Source organism: Pezoporus occidentalis, unplaced genomic scaffold (assembly GCF_034315485.1).
Source record: "Pezoporus occidentalis ecotype Australia unplaced genomic scaffold, CSIRO_AGI_Poc_V1 ctg136, whole genome shotgun sequence".
Classification (NCBI taxonomy): Eukaryota; Metazoa; Chordata; class Aves; order Psittaciformes; family Psittacidae; genus Pezoporus; species Pezoporus occidentalis.
This window is the reverse complement of record NW_026913168.1, coordinates 240506-259027: the sequence shown is the minus strand read 5'-3', so window position 1 is coordinate 259027 and position 18522 is coordinate 240506. Positions and strand designations below refer to the sequence as shown.

Here is an 18522-nt window from a genome sequence, read left to right as displayed (position 1 = left end):
TAGCAGCATCACCCTTTGTGCTTGCTTCGGACTGGGGGTCCTTGATACGAAAAGGACCGGCGACCTGCTGATGATGGGTGCTGGAGTAAATCTGTTGCTCACAGTCTGTTTACATGAGGTATGCAAGCCAGCTGCACCGAGCGTGGCCACACAGCCAGACCATGGTGGCAGGGCGGTGTTGGCTGTGTGGTCCCTGGCAACAGGGAGGTTGGACGCCTCTCCTTTTGGCGATGCCTTGAAAACAGACTGCAGATAAAGCATCACGTCCATCTCATCAGCTGTGAAGCTTAATTAAAGAGGACTGGTACACTTTGCTGTCTCTGGCAGCAATTTTGATAGCTGGAAGGGAAAGAGAGCCTGAGGAAAGGTGCTTTGTAAAAAGAACTGGGGAATCAATAATTTCTCCATAGCTTTTTTGTCTAAGAAGCTGAAAATCTTAGTCCTTGAGGTATGCGAATCGCAAAGAGAGGGTGAGCGATCAGGTCATGCCATTGCCAGTGGCCCTACAGGACACGGCTGAGCACACGATGCGAGGGTGACTTGGTGTGATTTAACGCGTCTGTCTTTCCCCATCTGTTTAACCACAGGGCTGCTCTTCGCCAATCGTGGTGAAGTTTGCTGACACCCAAAAGGACAAGGAGCAGCGGCGTTTGCAGCAGCAGTTGGCACAGCAGATGCAACAGCTCAATACTGCCACTTGGGGAAACCTCACAGGTCTTGGAGGACTCACACCACAGTATCTAGCTGTAAGTTCATTTCAGACACGGTGGCTGTATTATACTGTATTTATTTTAGAACCACAGTAAATCAGCTATAAACTATATATAAACTCCCTGCAATAAATTGCTAAGTCCTCCAGGATATGTAGAAAGTCTTCTATATAAAAAAAAAAAAAACCCTCTGTATGTTTATCATATGGTCTAAAAATAAATACCAAGGAATAGAAATCGAATAAACCTTTCAAGATGTGTCAGTGCTTTCCAAGACAAGCATTTAAAGTTGACTCGTGGTGCAAAATGAAGTTTTATTCCATTAGTTTTATTGTTCTTTTGAAGGTTAGAGTCGGGTTTTTATAGCTGGAATAAAATTTAAGTTCTTCCTTAGGGGAGGACACATAGGCAGCTGAACACTGTAAAGGCCATATCTGTATGGTGCAGCCTGGAAACTAGAATATTGTGGCTGAATCCCCTAATTTTCCACATTTTCGTTTGGAAATGGTTCTGTCAATGCTGAACATGCATGGTTCACACTGCCTCCTACAGAAAGTGAAGATGGCAGGGGAAAGACAGTTGCTTTCTCATAGATTTAAAATAGCATTTCCTTTGGTCCATTTGTTAGATGAGAAAGAGGTGCTAGATGCTGCTCCTGTTGGAGAAATCTGAAGTACACAGCACGTTTCTTAGCCTGGATGGCCAAAATTGATTCCCTGCGCTTGAGAGGGGGCCTCTGCCTTTTATGACTCTGTTTTGGATAATTTGGAATTTCCTGATGGTTCCAAGTTAGGCAAATAGATGTGTCCAGATATATATGTACTGTGTATGTGTAAATACATAATTTGTATGCATACAATGCTTTGGTATAGCGATATAATTATAAACAGCAATTTACCCAGCAATTAAAAATATATGTTAGTTCTGAAGTAGGCTAATTAATACGCAGGTAGGCTAAATTGTTATATACAAATACCAGTCTGATGAATATGTGTGTGCTTGATTCATAAAGATAATAAAGAAAAAGCAGAATTCAAGAGGGTGGGGGAGAATGGACCGTGATTGACAGAGATGAGTTATGGTAACTACTAGACTACAGAGGGTTGTAATTAGTCACACTATGTTGGTTTAAATAGATTTAACACCTGGTTGTTAAAAAGAATAAATTGATTAATTGTTTTAAAGCAGCCATGTTATTGAGTTTCCCTTGTGTCTCTGTGTTTCTTAATAGAGATTAGACATTAATATGGATTTACAGCATTGACTCTAGGGATGTTCTTTCCAACAATAGACAGAAGCAAGAGACTATATAAATGTAAAGGAAAGCATAAGTACTCCAAATGTGAAATGATGGCTCATTTTAGTTTTATCTTCATTTGTTACGTTAATGTCAGATAGATTGCTGTGTTGTGTTGTTAATTTGCAGCTTCTGCAGCAGGCAACTTCCTCCAGTAACTTGGGTGCCTTCAGCGGCATTCAGCAAATGGCCGGTGAGTTAAAAACCATTTCATTTTGTTCCAGCTATGTTTTGTATTCTTAAGCTATTGAATTCTGTACCTCTAATAATCACATTGTCGGGGGTGGAGGGGTGTGTTGTGTATTAAATGTGGCAGATGTATTGGCAGGGGACAGCTCGCAGTTCAACGTCAATAGAAACACTTTCTCCCCTCTTTCAGAAACTGAAATTAAACCCAGTGCTCCCAGGTTGTGCAAACAGTTTGTCTTGCATTAGTCACCTGCCATTTGTCCAAAGTAACCAATTGTAAATTGCAGGAGAGCTTTTAGTCCCTGCTGCCATATCCTACCCTATGAAAAGTGCCAGTAAAGCAACAGCAGGATTACATTCTGATTTCCAGTGAGATTTCTGTGTCCTGAAAAATCAAATTAGTGGCAGCCTTCAAACATTTTAATAATAGGTGGTGAGTAAAAATGTTCTGACCTTTTTAATGAAACCCAAGATTATAGGCCTACCTTCAGTAGGAATTTTCAAGCTCCTTTTATAATCATGGAAAATTAACTGGGTGCCTTTTTGACTTTGGAACCCTAGTTGACAAAATTACACAACAGAAGATTTTATGTAAAAGTATAATCTTTAAGTCTGGAGGATAAAGAAAGAAAGAGGGGGAAAAAAAATAAAGTGTGAGCGAATTTGAAAGCCAGCTAGTTGGAGGGTTTCTTAGTAATGAGCTGTGTGCCAGTAGTAACTGATGTGTAGTGATTAGCAAAAGGTCACTCCCACTGTGTGACCTACCATGCTGATACCCTAACTTAACATGATGCTAGAGAAGGCAGCATGTGCAGTAAATCAGAGCACAGATGCACATTATGCCTGCCGCGAGAAACTGTTAAAAAGCTTTTTTTCTTGTTAGAGAGGGGAAAAAAAAGGAAGCACAAAACCCCTAAATTGCTACATTAGTTTATTTTAATCATGAACCCACTGAATCAATGAAATACAACATTGTGCTTGCTTCATCATCACAAAACAAGAGCTAAAATATTCAGAAGTCTTTATGAACACCATTTTCCCGGTTTTCTTTTAATCCTGGTCTTTTTCTTCTTCTGGTTCTGCTTTGAATGAATCCTGAAATACTTTACAAGTATAGATACACCACACTGTATAGCTATACCCCACAGGTATTCTTTGCTCAATCGTTATATTATGCCATTATTGCAGTGACATCAGAGGCTAATGTGAACCTGCTGTCTGACAATATAAATTGGCCTACAGATGACAATATCTCTGAATTATTCTCTCTTCCTCAGACCTGCTGGCAGTGCTTGCTGGTTCTATTATGTTACACTTGCAATCTAGCATTTTTTTGCATGGAAAAAATAAAATGTATCTTAATATGATAAACAGAACAGAGCGGTTCAGTAGCAGTTTTATCCTCAGCAGTTTTGGAAGTGGATTTTAGCTTGGAGGTTGTGCTTTAATGCTTTCATATATGGTTAGGTCTACAAATGAAAAAAAGAGACTCCGAGGAAAAATAATGCGAGATCCATTGCATTGTGAGAATCTTAGAAGTTATGCGTTGCCACTGTCAGTGTAGATTCTCACTGTCAGTGTCGATTCAGCTTCGTCTTCAACTGTGTTGAATCTAAGAATTTCAGTCAAGTAATATCAGGATGGGCTCTCAATCCAGGATGTGATTTATTCCGTGAAAATCACACGGTTTTGAGTCTAGTAGAAAGTCATTTTAAGCAGTCGTAGTGGCATATCATTGTTACTTGAGCAATATACCACCGTGACTACAGATTAGATTGCTAATGCACTCGTCGATGGGATGATTTAATGACTGATTGCCTCTCATGGAAAACACATACTTTTTATCTTATATTCATCTTATCAAAACAGCTTGAAGTTTACTCCTTTCCCCAAAACAGGTAACTCTTAAACCTTTATGTTCAAGGTAGAATTAGTGATTCTCTACATGAATTAGCTGCTCTACGTGAAAGCACCAAACTAAGCACTGTTTCATTGTTAGGATTAAGAGTTCATGTCCTTCCCTCAGAAACCAGGCAGTACTGTGCAATGCAGTGCATCTAGTGTTAGAGATTTTTATATTATGTTTTGTGAAAGGAATAAAAAGTAGTCCTGTGTCTCCAGCAAGACCTTGCATGACCTGTTGAAGCCATCCTTGAATGTTTTTAAAGGCCTGGAGTTTTTTAATTTAAGCTGTATACATTAATTTCACAAGAATGAATCTAATATGTATTTCTGTACTGCATATATCTCAACTATCAATATAATATTTCAAGGTGAGGAATAAAATCTAGACACGATTGAGTAAGGTGCTAAAGAAGATCTGTCGTGGCAGCTTGAAAGTCCTTTGAACTTTGTGTTTGAGGGGTCCAACTTTTTTGTCTTTGAAGTCAATGGGTGTGCTTACCGTATAATTCAGACACTAAAAGATTGATCAAAAGCCACATGAGCCATTGAAATTTCACTGTTACTTACAGGGCTCTAGCATCTCTTTTGTGCTCGAGTCTCAGTGAAGTCACAGTGTGCTAAATTAGGACTTCTAATACAGCCACCTTGTCCAAAATTAGTGGTCTTTGGATCTGCAAATATTTATTTCTGCTGCTAAAGCTCGTGTTGTCTCTGCACTGAACAGAAAGGACACAGCACACACCCTGCTGCACATGTGAAGAAATATTTGCCATGAAGTCCTTTGTGATATTATTTCTTAAATCAAAGCAATTTTCTTTGCTAGCAGACCAAAGACACTGGTCTTCACTGTGAGGTTTTAAATTCCCTTTCCATAACACGCCTGAGTCTGGTTAAAGTGCGTTTTATGTGACAAAAGCAGGGGTTCTTTGGTTTTGTTGAAAGGAGTGGGATTTTTAGGCATTTCTAGTTGAAGAGAACTGGAGGGGTTTTGTTTCTTTGTTTGTCAGACTGGGAGCTGGGGATTGAATCCAAAGCAAAATGAGGATTTTTTCAAGAGCTCACTAACATACAGACATTAAACACAGAGCACCAGCTCTGAAAGTGAATGCTATTCTTGCTGTAGCAGCCCACTGACCCTACTATATATCCAGCACTGCGTCTGCCCTATGTTCACAAACCGTGTGTGAAGTCCAAGTAAGTTATAAAGCACATTTAACTAAAATTTGTGAGATATTTAAATTGGAGAAACAAAAAGTTGCAGTTTTCCTTGTAACTTGCCAAGCTTTAAGGTTTTCACACTTGATTTCTCAGTTTCATTTTTGCTCATTTTTATTGAAAAATGAGATCTTCATGAAACTGTTCTATTTCAGGAGCCAAGCTAGTATGTCAAGACTGGTAATAAGGCTGGGAGAGTTGACAGTGCTGCCTTTGGTATTAAAGTACTCCTCTGGTCTTGATTACAGCGATGAGCCCTACCTTGCCCAACTCTGCTTCACTGCACTTGTAAAACATGCAAGCACATACCATCATCACACGTGTATAGAGTGAGCACTTCCTCACTTTTCCTCCCCTCCTCTTATATGTGCTAGTGCTAATTTGAAGGCAGTTTTTTCTCTCACAGCCTCAGTGTCTAGCTGTGCTTTGTCCTTGGGGAAGTCTAATAATGTAGATGAATTACATTATGTGATTTGATTGTCTTACTTTAAAAAGACAATGCAAGCTACATTAAGCACTAGCAACCTTTCAAGCAAAAATGATTCCTCCTTCAAATATATACAAATTGCAGGGAAAGCTTAGTTCAAAGGAGATTGATGTCACTTGAGCGTTTGCATTGAATTTGCCTGGCACTAGATCAAGTCCTAAAAGCTGTAGTTATTTAAGCCAACCTACCTGTTTAAGATGAGCCTGGAAAGTGCTGTTACAGAGAGTATAAACAGAGAGGGCTATGTCGCATTGGGTGACTGTAGAAAATTCAAGCGTTCAAAAATACACAATCATCTATGAAGATTTTCTATTGTCCATTCATGTAATATGCTTTGGCAGGAATAAACATTCACTTTACAGAAGTATTTCAGGACATACAGACGTACAATACTCATGAAAGACACAAAAGGACTCTCTTGATTTAATTGAACAGACAGCTTTCTGAAGTCATGCAGGAGAAGAAACCATGATTTTGGCTTTTGTTGCTTTGGCTTTGAGATCTCTAAACCCTCTGCAGCTGGGACTTTTCATATTTTTCCAATGTATGTTTTTTTTTTTCCCAGTCCTTTCCAAACTCTTCACAGTTTGGTTGCATTTTGGGTTGAACTTCTGGCCCTTTCTGAACCCTGTTCAATCCATTTCCCCCTTCTTCTGTTACCCAAGCCAGATTTCCTCCTGTTGCAGGGTCTGTAGGAGCAGATGGGTGAGAGAAACTCTGTGAGGTTCTGCTTTCTGAATATTTTTCCTCTAATTGTTGGATTGGCTCAGTGGATCTGGAGGGACCAGTTGGAAGCCAGGACCATCTGCACAAAAGCTCTATACTTTTGCATTGGCCCAAGGATCCTTTTTATCCTCTGAGTCTTTGATGGCTTCGTTCCAGCAAAGCCATACTGAAGGAGGGTTTCTCCTGCTATGACCTCTTTAGGGATATCACGTTAAAACTAAAGGTCACTGGGAAACTGTTTCCAGCTCAAGGGAGATAGCTGCTTCTTAAAGATAACTACCAGTTTTGAAAATGTTGACTTCAGGGACCAAAACCATTGAGCTTTCAATTCTATTGAAATTCCTACTTAATTTAAAACACACAATTAGTTCGGGTGTTTTTTTTTAGCTAATAAGTTAAACAACTCCATTTAGCATTCTTTTTGGAGAGGCAGAGTTTGAAGCAAGTGAGCCTGTTCTCAGTCCACGCATCGCTCCTGCTCACAGGAGGAGAGGCACCTTGGGAGGAAAACTGACACTCAGCAGTTCACGAGATGTGTTTATTCAAGTGGTAAAAGTGCACGATGTGGAAGTTTGGCCAAGTCTGGGCACATGATCTATAGCTCTGGCTGGGCTTTCTGTAAATGGTGAAAGGAGAGCGAGGGGTCTTTTATTGCCTTGGTCCCTGTATGGGTGGAATTCATCTCACTGAACCTCAGTAGTTTGGGAACTAGGCATCCCATATCCCTGCAGTGCCAGTGAAGAGGGAGTCACTCCCAGGCAGAGATTCATCCTGCCAAGGGCTGGTGTTAACCTATTTTAGGATCAGATGAATCATCTGCTCGTTCTCTCTCCTTTGACTATAGCAAGATCCTGGGCTAGTAACTCTTATTTGGGTAAAGTTAGATGAGATGAATATTTCCTACTACAATTGGCAAGGTTTAAATTGAGAAAAACACTTTTCTTGCCAGGATGTGTTTACAGCCTTTATAACCTGAAAATGTGCTGAAATCCTGTGTGAGTCAACTAGGAACTCTAGCTTTCAGTTGGATCTAAGCATGTACTCAAAAAACAGGGCAGACTCAAATATGGACTTGAAAGCTGTTTTAAGGCCTTTGCTAACTCAAACGCAAAATGGTCCGGGTACCTGAAGCACTGTTCAGATAAGCAGCTTTTCTAAAGGTAGGCACAGAATATATATGGTTTGATGGAGGTAGTGCTTAGGTGTTATGTCTTTTTTAATTCTTAGGCTATTGCTGGAATAACATCACAGTATTTAAGACACCAGCCATGAAGCTCTTTACCCCATTTTTAACGTCAGCATCCAAATGGCTGACGTCAGTGGTAGCAAATAGTTGCTTTTTCCCCTGGAGATGATAAATTTTACCTTAAGCCACGATTTTCAAGCTGCAACCAGGATTTAATTCAGAAAGAACAAATCCAAAAATTAGGTATTTCCACAGAAAAGAAAGTCAAGTTAGTGGTAACTGCTTACGAGCTAACCAGATTTGGCTCTGATCATCACCACTGACTGAAACTCTCCGTGCATATATTATCACTAAAATGTAGCCAGTGTCTGCCTTTATTAGGAATTTGTTCAGCAAGCGAACCTCAGCCCTTTCCTAATAAGATTTTGCTATGGTCTTGGAAACCCGAGAGCTGATGAGGCCTTCAGGAGCAGCTCGTGACTCCGTTGCCTCCTCTACAAATACCCCCTAATGCCGACTTTGCAGTTACGGCAGGAGAAAAGCTGCGGTGAGTGAAACGAGGCAAATTGCTTCATCGCATGAAAGTCTGTGTCGGAGGCCGAGCGAGAAGTTGTAAAATGTAAATCTCGTGCTCTCAAATTTCGCCGTGTTTTCACAGAACTGCATCTGTGACTGTGCAGCACTACAGAAATTTCCTGTGAATGTGCTAATAGGCCTTATGAGAATGTTCTATCACCATCCATCTGTCACTTTTTAACAGGCCTGATTGGCAAGCACTTGTAACAACTGACATCTGTTCTCGCTTATTGATATGTAGATTTATGGTAATTGCTGTGAACAATAAGACACAAAATTACCTAAGGTGAACATTAAATTAAATTTTCATGCCCCTGTCCTTATAAATAATTTTTTAAAAAACCTTAAGTTTCAAGCAAGGCACACTGTGCATCTGTTTTGTACATAATTTAATTGTTTTTTTAATCTGCCAAATAACAGAACGAAAGTTGAATTTCCTTGCAATCTTGAATATTTGCCAAGCTGATAGCACATTGGTAAATACATGTTATTAAAAATGGAATCAAACTGTATTGTGATGCTGGGGTGTTTTAATCATTTCCCTTTAATTCCCAACATTGTCCCCATCATGAAGATCAAGAGTTATTCCTTACCCAGAAGTTTTCTTTTCCTCTACAGGGGGATTTTCATTTTTCATGTGCAGTTTTGCCTATGAGGCTGTTCTTCAGCGTTAAGCAATTTGCATTTCTTCTGAGAGAGGTGCCTTTGCTGAGTGAGCAGCACTTTCAAATAAAAACAATCTACTCATTTGCTGCCCAGCTCTGTTGTGGGATTTAGGGCTGGGTTTGAAAAAGCTGTAGGATGTGAAATGTGTGAAGACAGTGGGTGAAAGGAGGGGGTGGGGGGAATGACACAACAGATTAGTCCCACGGAACTGTCCCTTAGCTGAAGTTCAAATGAACCAAAAAACCCCATTTGAAAGCAAAGTACATTTTGGGTCTAGGACTGACAGCATTTGGTTTCCCTCCTCCAAGTTTGTCCTAGCAAGTGAGATGTTGATGGGCGTTGATGACAAGTTGGTGGGAGAAACCCAGAAAGAAGGAGCAGAGATGGTAAAATGCCTGGGGAACATGAAACAGTGATGACAGGACTTATTTTTTTATAGGTTTGAACACACAAAAGATCCTAAAGAGGTTCAGAGAATCATAGAATGGTTTGGGTTGGAAAGGACCTTACGATCATCCAGTTCCAACCCCCTGCCATGAGCAGGGACCCCTCACACTAGACTATGTCACCCAAGGCTCTGTCCAGCCTGGCCTTGTACGCTGCCAAGGATGGAGCATTTACTACTTCTTTGGTCAAACTCTTCCAGTGCCTCACCAGCAATGCATATTAACTGATAAACCTGCTGGTTTATCATGATGGCATGTGCCTTGAGTCCTTTCTGACAATCACATTTGGGTGCTCCATTCAGCAGGGCTTTTTTCTGGCCTTTTCTTACACATGTGTGACAGCAGCAAGCAGTCTTTTACCAAAGGCATCAAAGCTGACACCCTGTAACATCTGCAGAGCTGGTTCGTGGCCAGTGTCTTTTAGTCACCTCTGCAGTAAAACAGACTGGGTGGGGAGAGAACTTCGTCACTGCCTAGTTCTTCTTTGTTAATCTTCTTTTGGCAATGAAAATCTTCCGTCAAGTTGATGGGTTCTTCTTGTGCTTCCACAGGAAATGTCCCACTATAAAAATGTTTTTGAGGGATGAGGCAGTGCTGGTGTTTGTTTTGCATCCACACAGGCGCTGTGGAGGTTTCTGAGCCCACAGAGAGCAGTTATTTGTTCCCCTGCCTGCAGGACTTTTCCTTGAGGGCTGTACAGTGCTATATGCTGCCTCCCAGCTCCACAGCCCTCTGTGCTTATAGCCCTCTGCAGCCTTGCATGCATGGGCAAAGCCATGTACATAAAATGCAATAGAAAGAGCAGCATTAAATTGCTTTTAATTGTGTCTAAACTAAGGTTTGGGGAAAAGTCCATGTGTTTTCCAGAAGCATGTGGCATTTCATCTAGGTGAAGCTATTTGCAGCCTCTCCTCTGCAACCTCTCTCGTCCTTTTGCTATTATTTAATCCTGCCATGTGTGCTGTTTAAAAGTCCAAAGTGGAAACCTCTCCGCAGAAGAAGTATAAGCTGCTTATAACTGATCCTTCTCATGAATAGCTAACCAGTGGGTGACAGAAAACCATGCTGTCCTGTTGGAGAGCATCCCACTGCTTTCCTAAATCTCTTACAGAATGGCACAAAATAATGACCTCAGTAAAGACCAGCAATGTTTGTTGAACATTTTTTGCTTGACATTACTTCTTACAAAAGAGGAAGATAAATTATATTTGAGGACCAAATATCAATCCAGGATGAAAAGGGGTTCCATGTCTCATTGTGAGAACCATTGTCTTTGCTGAGAGGTAGACTCCAGCTTCAGCCTTCTCCATCCCTAAAGTCTGGTTTGAAGTAATTTGCAGAATTTTGCTATCAAGGAAAGAGGATTTTTCAATTAAAAAAAATAATTTACACCCAAGGCAAGCCAGTAGGTCAGATGAGTTATTAAATAAAAATAAATTTAAGTTATGCTTGCATATCTGAATTTCTGTCTGAATTGTACTTGAATGAAAAGTTCTCAAGTTAATCCAGAGATAGGATTTGAAAACTGTTCCAAATGTCCTTACTATTGCTAGTTTCAGAAATTTATTTATTAATATGATGCTGCTTCCAAAATTTAATTTCAAACCGGCTGATAATAAAAATAAAATGTTCTTAAAACACTCAATAAACTTTTCCTGCTTTAAAGATGACTTTGTTCCAGAGTTCAAGACTTGAGATGTTTTAAGCAGTTCTATTCTATTTATTTGGGCATCCAGTATCTATTTTTTAAGTATTTATTAACTATGTGTCTAATTAAGGTGCAGTTTTGCCATTTCAGAGTTATCTTTGTATTTTAAAGCACTTAAATGTCCTGAGAGCTGGTTTAGATGACCAAATTGCAACAATGACCCATGATCACCTTATTTAGTAGCTACACCTCATTGTCTAGGTTAATAATGACTTCTGACTAGGGCAGCTTTAGTGCATCTTGCAAAATAGTTTGGGTTGGTTGTGTTTGGGAAAAGCTTTATTTTTCAAGGTGGTCATTAGCTTCTGAAAGAAACCTGGAAGAGGTTTTTTGGTCATGTAATTTGACCAAGTGTTTTGTGCCAGATTTCAAACTACTAAGTGGTGGATCTTGGACCAACTAAAACCTTGCTCATAACATTGTCCTTGTGTCACATTTTCAAAAGCACCAGCATCTGAGGTGACTTTGGGTATATGAGGCAGAGAAGTTAGAACCTCAGCCAAGCTGGCTGCTAACCTAAGATCTGACCTGCCTGTTGGAACCGTGGAGCATGTATTTAAATTTGGGAGTTTATTCACAAATAGCTGCTTATATTAAGGTTCACTTTACAGTTTTAATGCTGGGGCAGTAAGAATACTTCTTTGTGGAGCTCAACCTGAGTCTGTAACATGTGTGTTTTAAAGTAATACCACTCTCCATTGTTGCAGGAGTTCTCAATACCTAGAAAATACCTCTCCTTCCTTGCATTTTTCTTCTTCTCAACATAATTATGAAGTGTTATATTTATCCTTTTTTTGGTCTTCTCCCAAGTTGTCATTAAGTTCTCCTGGTTTGAGAAACAAAGTGTGCTGGGAGAAGTGGTATCTGTTGTTAGACAAACTAACATTCAGTATAAAATTGACAAGTTTACAGGCCTTCAAGCACTTCTTTGGGTGTACCCCAAAGCTCATGCAGTCTTCCCGGCTCTATCCCTTGATCTGAAAACAGGATTGCTCTTCCTGCCACCTAACTTTTTGTGTGTGCTTACATTATCATGACTACAAGAACATAACAAACCTCTTTTAGTGATTTGGTTTTATGCACATTGTCAATTCTGTTGAGGGCTCTAGCACCATGCACAGATCTCCTTCATGTGTCCAAGCCAAAAAGGATGATCTCTCACTGCCATCCAACCAACCTGTCTCATGTCTGTATGCAGACACTCAGTGTCATTGCCCCTGTGGACAGTTGCATCTCATTCAGAGGATCCTGAGGAGGATCCAGGATGGTTAATGCTAGCGTCTAACTTGTATCTGCATTTTAGTCTCTTACTATAGCAGTTTGCCTTAGAGTAAGTGCCTAAGTAATTTGTCTAGCCCACAGTAAAAGGTAGGTACTTTTGAAGACCTCTGGAGAATCATACTCCTATCCCTCTAATTTGAGTAAAATGAATGCCATTTCTTGTTCCTTAATCATCCTTTTTTTTTCTGTATCACAGAAATTCTATTATTGTTTGTCTTTTTTAACTTACCGTCTAACGTAAAGCCTTTGCTATATAAATGCATCCATTCCTTATTGAAATGCAGGTATATCTCCCCCACATCCTCTATAATAATGAAATGGCTGATGACTGAGTAGACTTAATATCACAGTCTAGAGCTTATGGCCTGAAAGCCCCTACCTCAATGATAGCTTCGTGATCAGACTCATACTAATTTTATGTTCTTAATTCATATGTGGGTTTAGAAATGAACCATCAAAAGGAATATTAGCACAATTATTGGTTACTGCACTAAGTGTAGCCTTAGTAGGTACATTCAGAGGAGATACGGGAAACAAATTGTATTCATCCCAATTATATGACCCTGTCCTAAATGTGTTTTAAATGTTAGTTATCTTCTTTACACCCCCTGTTGTGCCAGGAAATAGTATTGTGCCTGGGCTTCACACAGAGTTTAAATGACTTTTAATTCCACACTTCCGTTATAAAGGAGGCACAAACTAGGTTTAATTTTCCTGAACTATAGGCTGGTGCCTTTGCTGTATTCTCTCAGCACCAAAGGAGAGAGGTGAGGGATGCTATTTGGGGACTGTAAGAGTTGCTTCCCAAATTATAGATGTCTTGGGAGTGAAAAGAAGAATTGACTCTTGGCAAGGTACATCCCAAGTTCCATGTCCATTGAAAACAGCTTTTTTTTTTAATTAGCATTATTATCACGTATTTTAATTAACCCTGTTGCTTCTTTACGCAGGCATGAACGCTTTACAATTACAGAATTTGGCAACTTTAGCAGCCGCAGCAGCCGCCGCCCAAACCTCAGCTACCACCACCAATGCAAATCCTCTGTCCACAACGACCGGTGCTCTGGGAGCCCTCACAAGTCCCGGTAAGAGCAGGGTGCTTGCTTTCCAGTTACAAACAGGAGAATAAGTGAGAAGATGATAGTTAAAGCAGTGGTTCTGTGTTGTGGCTTAAGTTGTGTACGCGTATGAATTCTGAAGATGTGTATTTATTGCTGTTATTTTAAGCAAATAACCAGTTTTTCAAGTAGTCCAGTGTGGACACGTTCACCTTTCCAGACTCATTTCAGGGGCCATTAAAGCCCAGTGGACCCCTGTGTCCTGGGTTCAGCTTTAACAGTTGTTTTTCTCCTTCTTAGTAGCTGGTGCAGTGCTGTGTTTCGGCTTTAGCCTGAGAACAGTGCTGATAGCACATCCATGTTTTAGTTGTGGCTCAGTATTTCTTACCCCAATCAAGGACTTTTCGGTGTCATGCTCTGCAGTGAAGAGGGGCACAAGAAGCTGGGAGGAAGCAAGAGGCAGGACACCTAACCCAAACCAGCCAAAGGGGTATTCCATACCACAGCACGTCGTACCCAGTATATAATGGGGGGAGTGGGGGAGTGGCTGTGTGGTTCTGAGTTACCAGCCATGCTTAAACCACACCACCATCTTACAAAACTCCATGTGGAAATTACAATTGCATGGGAAACTTTAGCGGAAATTGGCTTTTCAGAAAGAATTCAGAACATGAGCAAATTCTTCTCATCCTACGGAAAAATCAGCTGAGGTAGTGTTTCTTAATCCCTGAGAGACTGACTGATCTTTGATTCCCAGCACTTCATGCATGTATTGCCTTCACTCATCATGAATTTTTGTGAAGTCTTCTCTTTTTTTCCTTCTCTTTTTCCTGCTGTACCCTCACTTGAGCTTTCTTCTGGTCCTAACTGAGAATACAGTTACAGAAGTGACATCAAAGGCACAGCCAGATTCTGTCCTCATTACACGAAGCAAAAGACAGCTTTATGTGGGAAAAAAAAGGACAGGCTAAGAGGTGGTGGTGCCTCCATGACTACTACCATGTAGACGTTCAGCACAGTATGTCCAAAAACCCTTAAGAGAAATAAGGCAAATCCAGAATTCAGTAATGCTTCAGCATCTCCAGAATCCAGAGAGAGATGCTGATTCAGTGTAGTTACTCTGGATTTACAGAGATGTAGCTGAGTGAAGAATCTTGCCGCTTAGCTTTACATAAAGGCTGCAGGGTGTAATTATTTGCATCATGAAGTGTGTTTATTGCTGTTCTAAAAAACATTCATATTATTTTAGACACCACTAAAGAACATTTGTGTTTAATCTTGTTTAAGTGTGTATTTATTCCCCATGAGAAAGGAATTCATGTCAGATGGTTTGAGCTCATCAGTAAGGAAAACAGTCTTCACTGCACAATAGAACTGGGACTGAGTGTGGTGCTCGGTGTTAAAGCTGGCCAACACTTCCCATTATATTACAGTGTTATTGTTGGTTTGGGGGAGAGTTTAGATGGGAGGCAGCTTGGCTAATACTAAGTATCTCAACCTACAAATAATATTAATTTGCAACATCTCTGAGAAGAAGATTGTGTGCAAATAATTTTGGTTTGCTAGTATATGTTTTATTTAAACCCAAGCAATATCTTCCCTACATCATGGAGCTGGGGCTCAACACTTTGCAAAGGCTGATCTCAGTGTCAGTGCTCCTGCGGTACTCCTGTCCAAATGTCACTCATATAAATAAGTGGAAATGTTGCATTTCATGCACGTTCTGTAATATCTCTGCAGTTTAGCTGTTAAATGCCTGAGTAGCCTGTCCTCCCAAAGCATCCTCAACATTTCTTAAGCCATACTGACAAGACTTTTCAGGGCAACTCACCGTACTGCACTGCAGTGCAGAGAGGCTGGAAATGAACTTTCTTCATCATTGCTGCTCTGCAGCAGAGTGGCATCAGAACCTCAGGCAGCAGCATGTTTCTGTCGTGCACTTTGTCTTGCCATGTTGGCACAAGATTCAGATTCGTCCTTAAGGTCCACATTGTCCTCTCCCTCTTCAACGCAGTCTTTTTATCCAGCCTGGCTGACTTGCTGTTCCCTCTTTTAACTGGGTCTCAGGGCTTCTTGAGTACCTCAAAGATTGTTTCATCTGGTGTGCAACTCTGCAGACACACGTGGTTAGAAAGGTGCTTCACCTGGCTGGACAGATATTCTTTAGCTTAAGTAAAGCTTAGTATTGCTCAGGGTTGCATTCTAGAGCAGATACCATCGTGTTTCCACAGACATTAATTATTTTGGCTAACACATTGAAGATGTGTTATTTTTAAGAAAAATCTGGATTTTTAGCCTTTGAAATACTGTATTCAGGACCATAAATGCTTCTGAAACTCTCACAGATAGTAGCTGTCCACAAGTGTTTCTAATATTAGACAGCTTGTTGTGTCAAAGAGGAATTCTATCTCTAATAGGTCCATTGACCTATATATTTTGCACAGCAAACCTAAAATCAAGCCTTGTTAAAAATGTCCTTCAGTTTAACCTTGCTTATCTGGTTCCACATTCTTCACCTATTAAATATTTTGTAAACCTGAATAATATCTTCAGTGATTCTTCTCTGCTCTATGGAAAATGAATTTACTTCGATAAAACTTTTCATAGCAGCTCAAAGTGTTTCCATTAAAATTTGAAATATGTTGTCAGAAAACATTTAAATCTGCCTTTCAATGTGTGGATGTTTGGAGGCCTTAAGGGTATTTTTTTGGTCTAGATTTCTTTTAATAGAACACTTCAGCTTGTTGTGTTTCATAAGTGTAAATTATTTTGTCTGTTTTCAAAGCCTGCACGAAGCCCAGGAAGAAATGTTTGCGTCTCTCCAGATAATGCATTAAATTAATATTTCTTGGTTCAGAAAACTGCCCAAATTTAGGAGAGTGCAAAGGTACAGGCTTAAATTTAATCCTTTTCTTGATGCTGTTAAAGCCAAAATACTGCATGGAACAGGAGTGGGCATAAGCATGTCGTTCTAATATGCCTTAAACCACAGCAGCCACATAAATCATACCCATCTTTCTACCAATATGTAACTATATCTCACCTGAATCAGTCTTTGACCAAGAGCTCTTACTCTGTCCTTTGTAGACATGTGTCATAAGAGCCCCAAAAGGTGATTGCTTTCATTAAAATTAATCTTGCAGCTTCATTTTACACAGATAAGACTTAGCAACCTTCAGTGCATCAAACTGTTACAGAGGGGTTGGTGGTCAGTGCAACTTTGATGCATGGACAACACAGAAAAACAGGTCAGGAAGTGGGGAACCAGCAGGGCATCTGATATTTGAGGATGTCACGTTTTACTGCTGGCTTCGAATTGCAGTATATTAAAAAAGAAGAGAAAAATATACAGCATCCAGTAGTGACTGTTCAATCTGTATGAAACTCTTTCTTCAAGGTTCATACAATTACATATTTCCAAACAAATTAAACTCCAATGATCTTTCTCTCATACATTCTTGCTAAATAGCTTTGACCCGCAAAAGAGTCTAAGGACACTCACTCTGTCTCATTTCTCTTAGGCTTGAGACGGTATTCATTCAGAAAGAACAGAGACAATGCAATCCCCCAAACTATTAATTTTTTTATAATTGTAAATTTATAATTTCAATTTTGCATACCCATGGAAGTCTCTCCCTACAGCATTGTTAGAAATGATTTTTTAAAAGCCTTTGCTTAAAAAAAACCCATGAAAGATTAAGCTTTCATTTCAGTAAAAATCCCCTCAGGCAATAAATAGGTTCTTTTGTCTCTTGGCCCTAGAAAAAAAAAATAAAATGGTTTAAATTGCCCATGGTTAAAGTAACTGTTTCTTGCAATTATCAGATGGTAGTGAATAAAAATGAAAATGAAATCACGAAAGAATAAAAAACAGGTAAATGCATATTATGTCTTTCATGAGTTTCTCACAGGTCTTTTGAAGACTCATTTAATCATCTTTCTTGTCTTTTATTTTGATACGATAATTGTTTCCTTTATTTACTTTAATCACCTCTATTTAGTTAATTAATTCTTCACTTTCTTTTCATTTCACTTGCTTAGAGTACTTCCCTTTTTTAAAGGCAGGTACCTGTAGTATTTCATAACATAAGGATTTGAGCTGGGGTAGCTTTTACCTGACTCCAGGTCGTCTGAGCCAGTTTACCTCAACTCCCTTTTGACTGGGTCCTGGAAGTTTGAGTTTCCCATTAACTGGGAAGGGATTTTGGGGGGAAGTGCCTCAGGTGTAGGTATCAATGCTGTAAATTTCTCAGTTTAGGCAGGATGAATCTCACCTGAGTGTCAGGAGTTGGATGTGAAGCAGGAACATACAAGCTCGGGATTAAAGTTTCTGCCTCTAATGCTGTCTGCCATTTAATTTGCCTTAGTTGCCTGGTGCCCTAATTTTCCAAGGATAATAATGTTTATTCTGACTGGTGGTACAAGGTTGATAAGGCACCTTTCCAGATACCAGGAGCTGTGAAGGTCCTGATCTTTTTGCAAACTGATGTTACACAACAGCAGAAAAGTGTTTTGTAGTCATAGGAAGAATATGGAAGTTGGGTTTCAGACACCAGCTTACTTTGTCATCTTGCCCTTATCCTCACTGCACATATTGTTTAATGCCATACCATTATAATCACAGAATTTCATAGGTTGGTAGATGCTTTGCAAGGTCTCTACTCCAGGCTCCCTCACAGCAGGACCACTCAGAGCACGTTGGTTAAAGCCATACCCAGCCAAGGTTTGAGTATCTCCAAGGATGGAGATTCCACAGGCTCTGTGAGCTCATTTCTATTTTGTTTCTTAAAATACTAGCATAAATGGGGTGGTTTTTTCAGTATCCAACAGGAAAATCCTTCTGTGTGCAAATGAAGAGACAAAACATCTAATTATGTATCCAAAATTATCTGCATAAACATACACAGTATAACTTCTGAGCTGTGGGGGAATGGAATTGCTAAACCAGGAGCTAATTCAGTTTCAGACCTAGGAGCCTTGATTTTCCATGACATTTCATGATTATTTGATTCTCTAAACTATTATTTATTCACCCAGCTGAACTAGCTATTCATGCTTCAGTAAAAACGCTC

The 18522-nt window shown here is 39.8% G+C and overlaps 1 protein-coding gene across 14 annotated transcripts in view; it reads left to right on the top strand.

Moving 5' to 3' along the window:
* The window catches only part of CELF2 (CUGBP Elav-like family member 2), a 563459-nt gene that overhangs the window by 507201 nt on the left and 37736 nt on the right, over positions 1-18522 (top strand). For all 14 annotated transcript variants that reach the window (XM_062609318.1, XM_062609307.1, XM_062609306.1 and 11 more), the window contains 3 exons: positions 588-746; positions 2137-2200; positions 13343-13477. In XM_062609318.1, coding sequence (XP_062465302.1) covers positions 588-746; positions 2137-2200; positions 13343-13477 — 358 coding nt within the window. The remainder of the gene's footprint in view (positions 1-587; positions 747-2136; positions 2201-13342; positions 13478-18522) is intronic.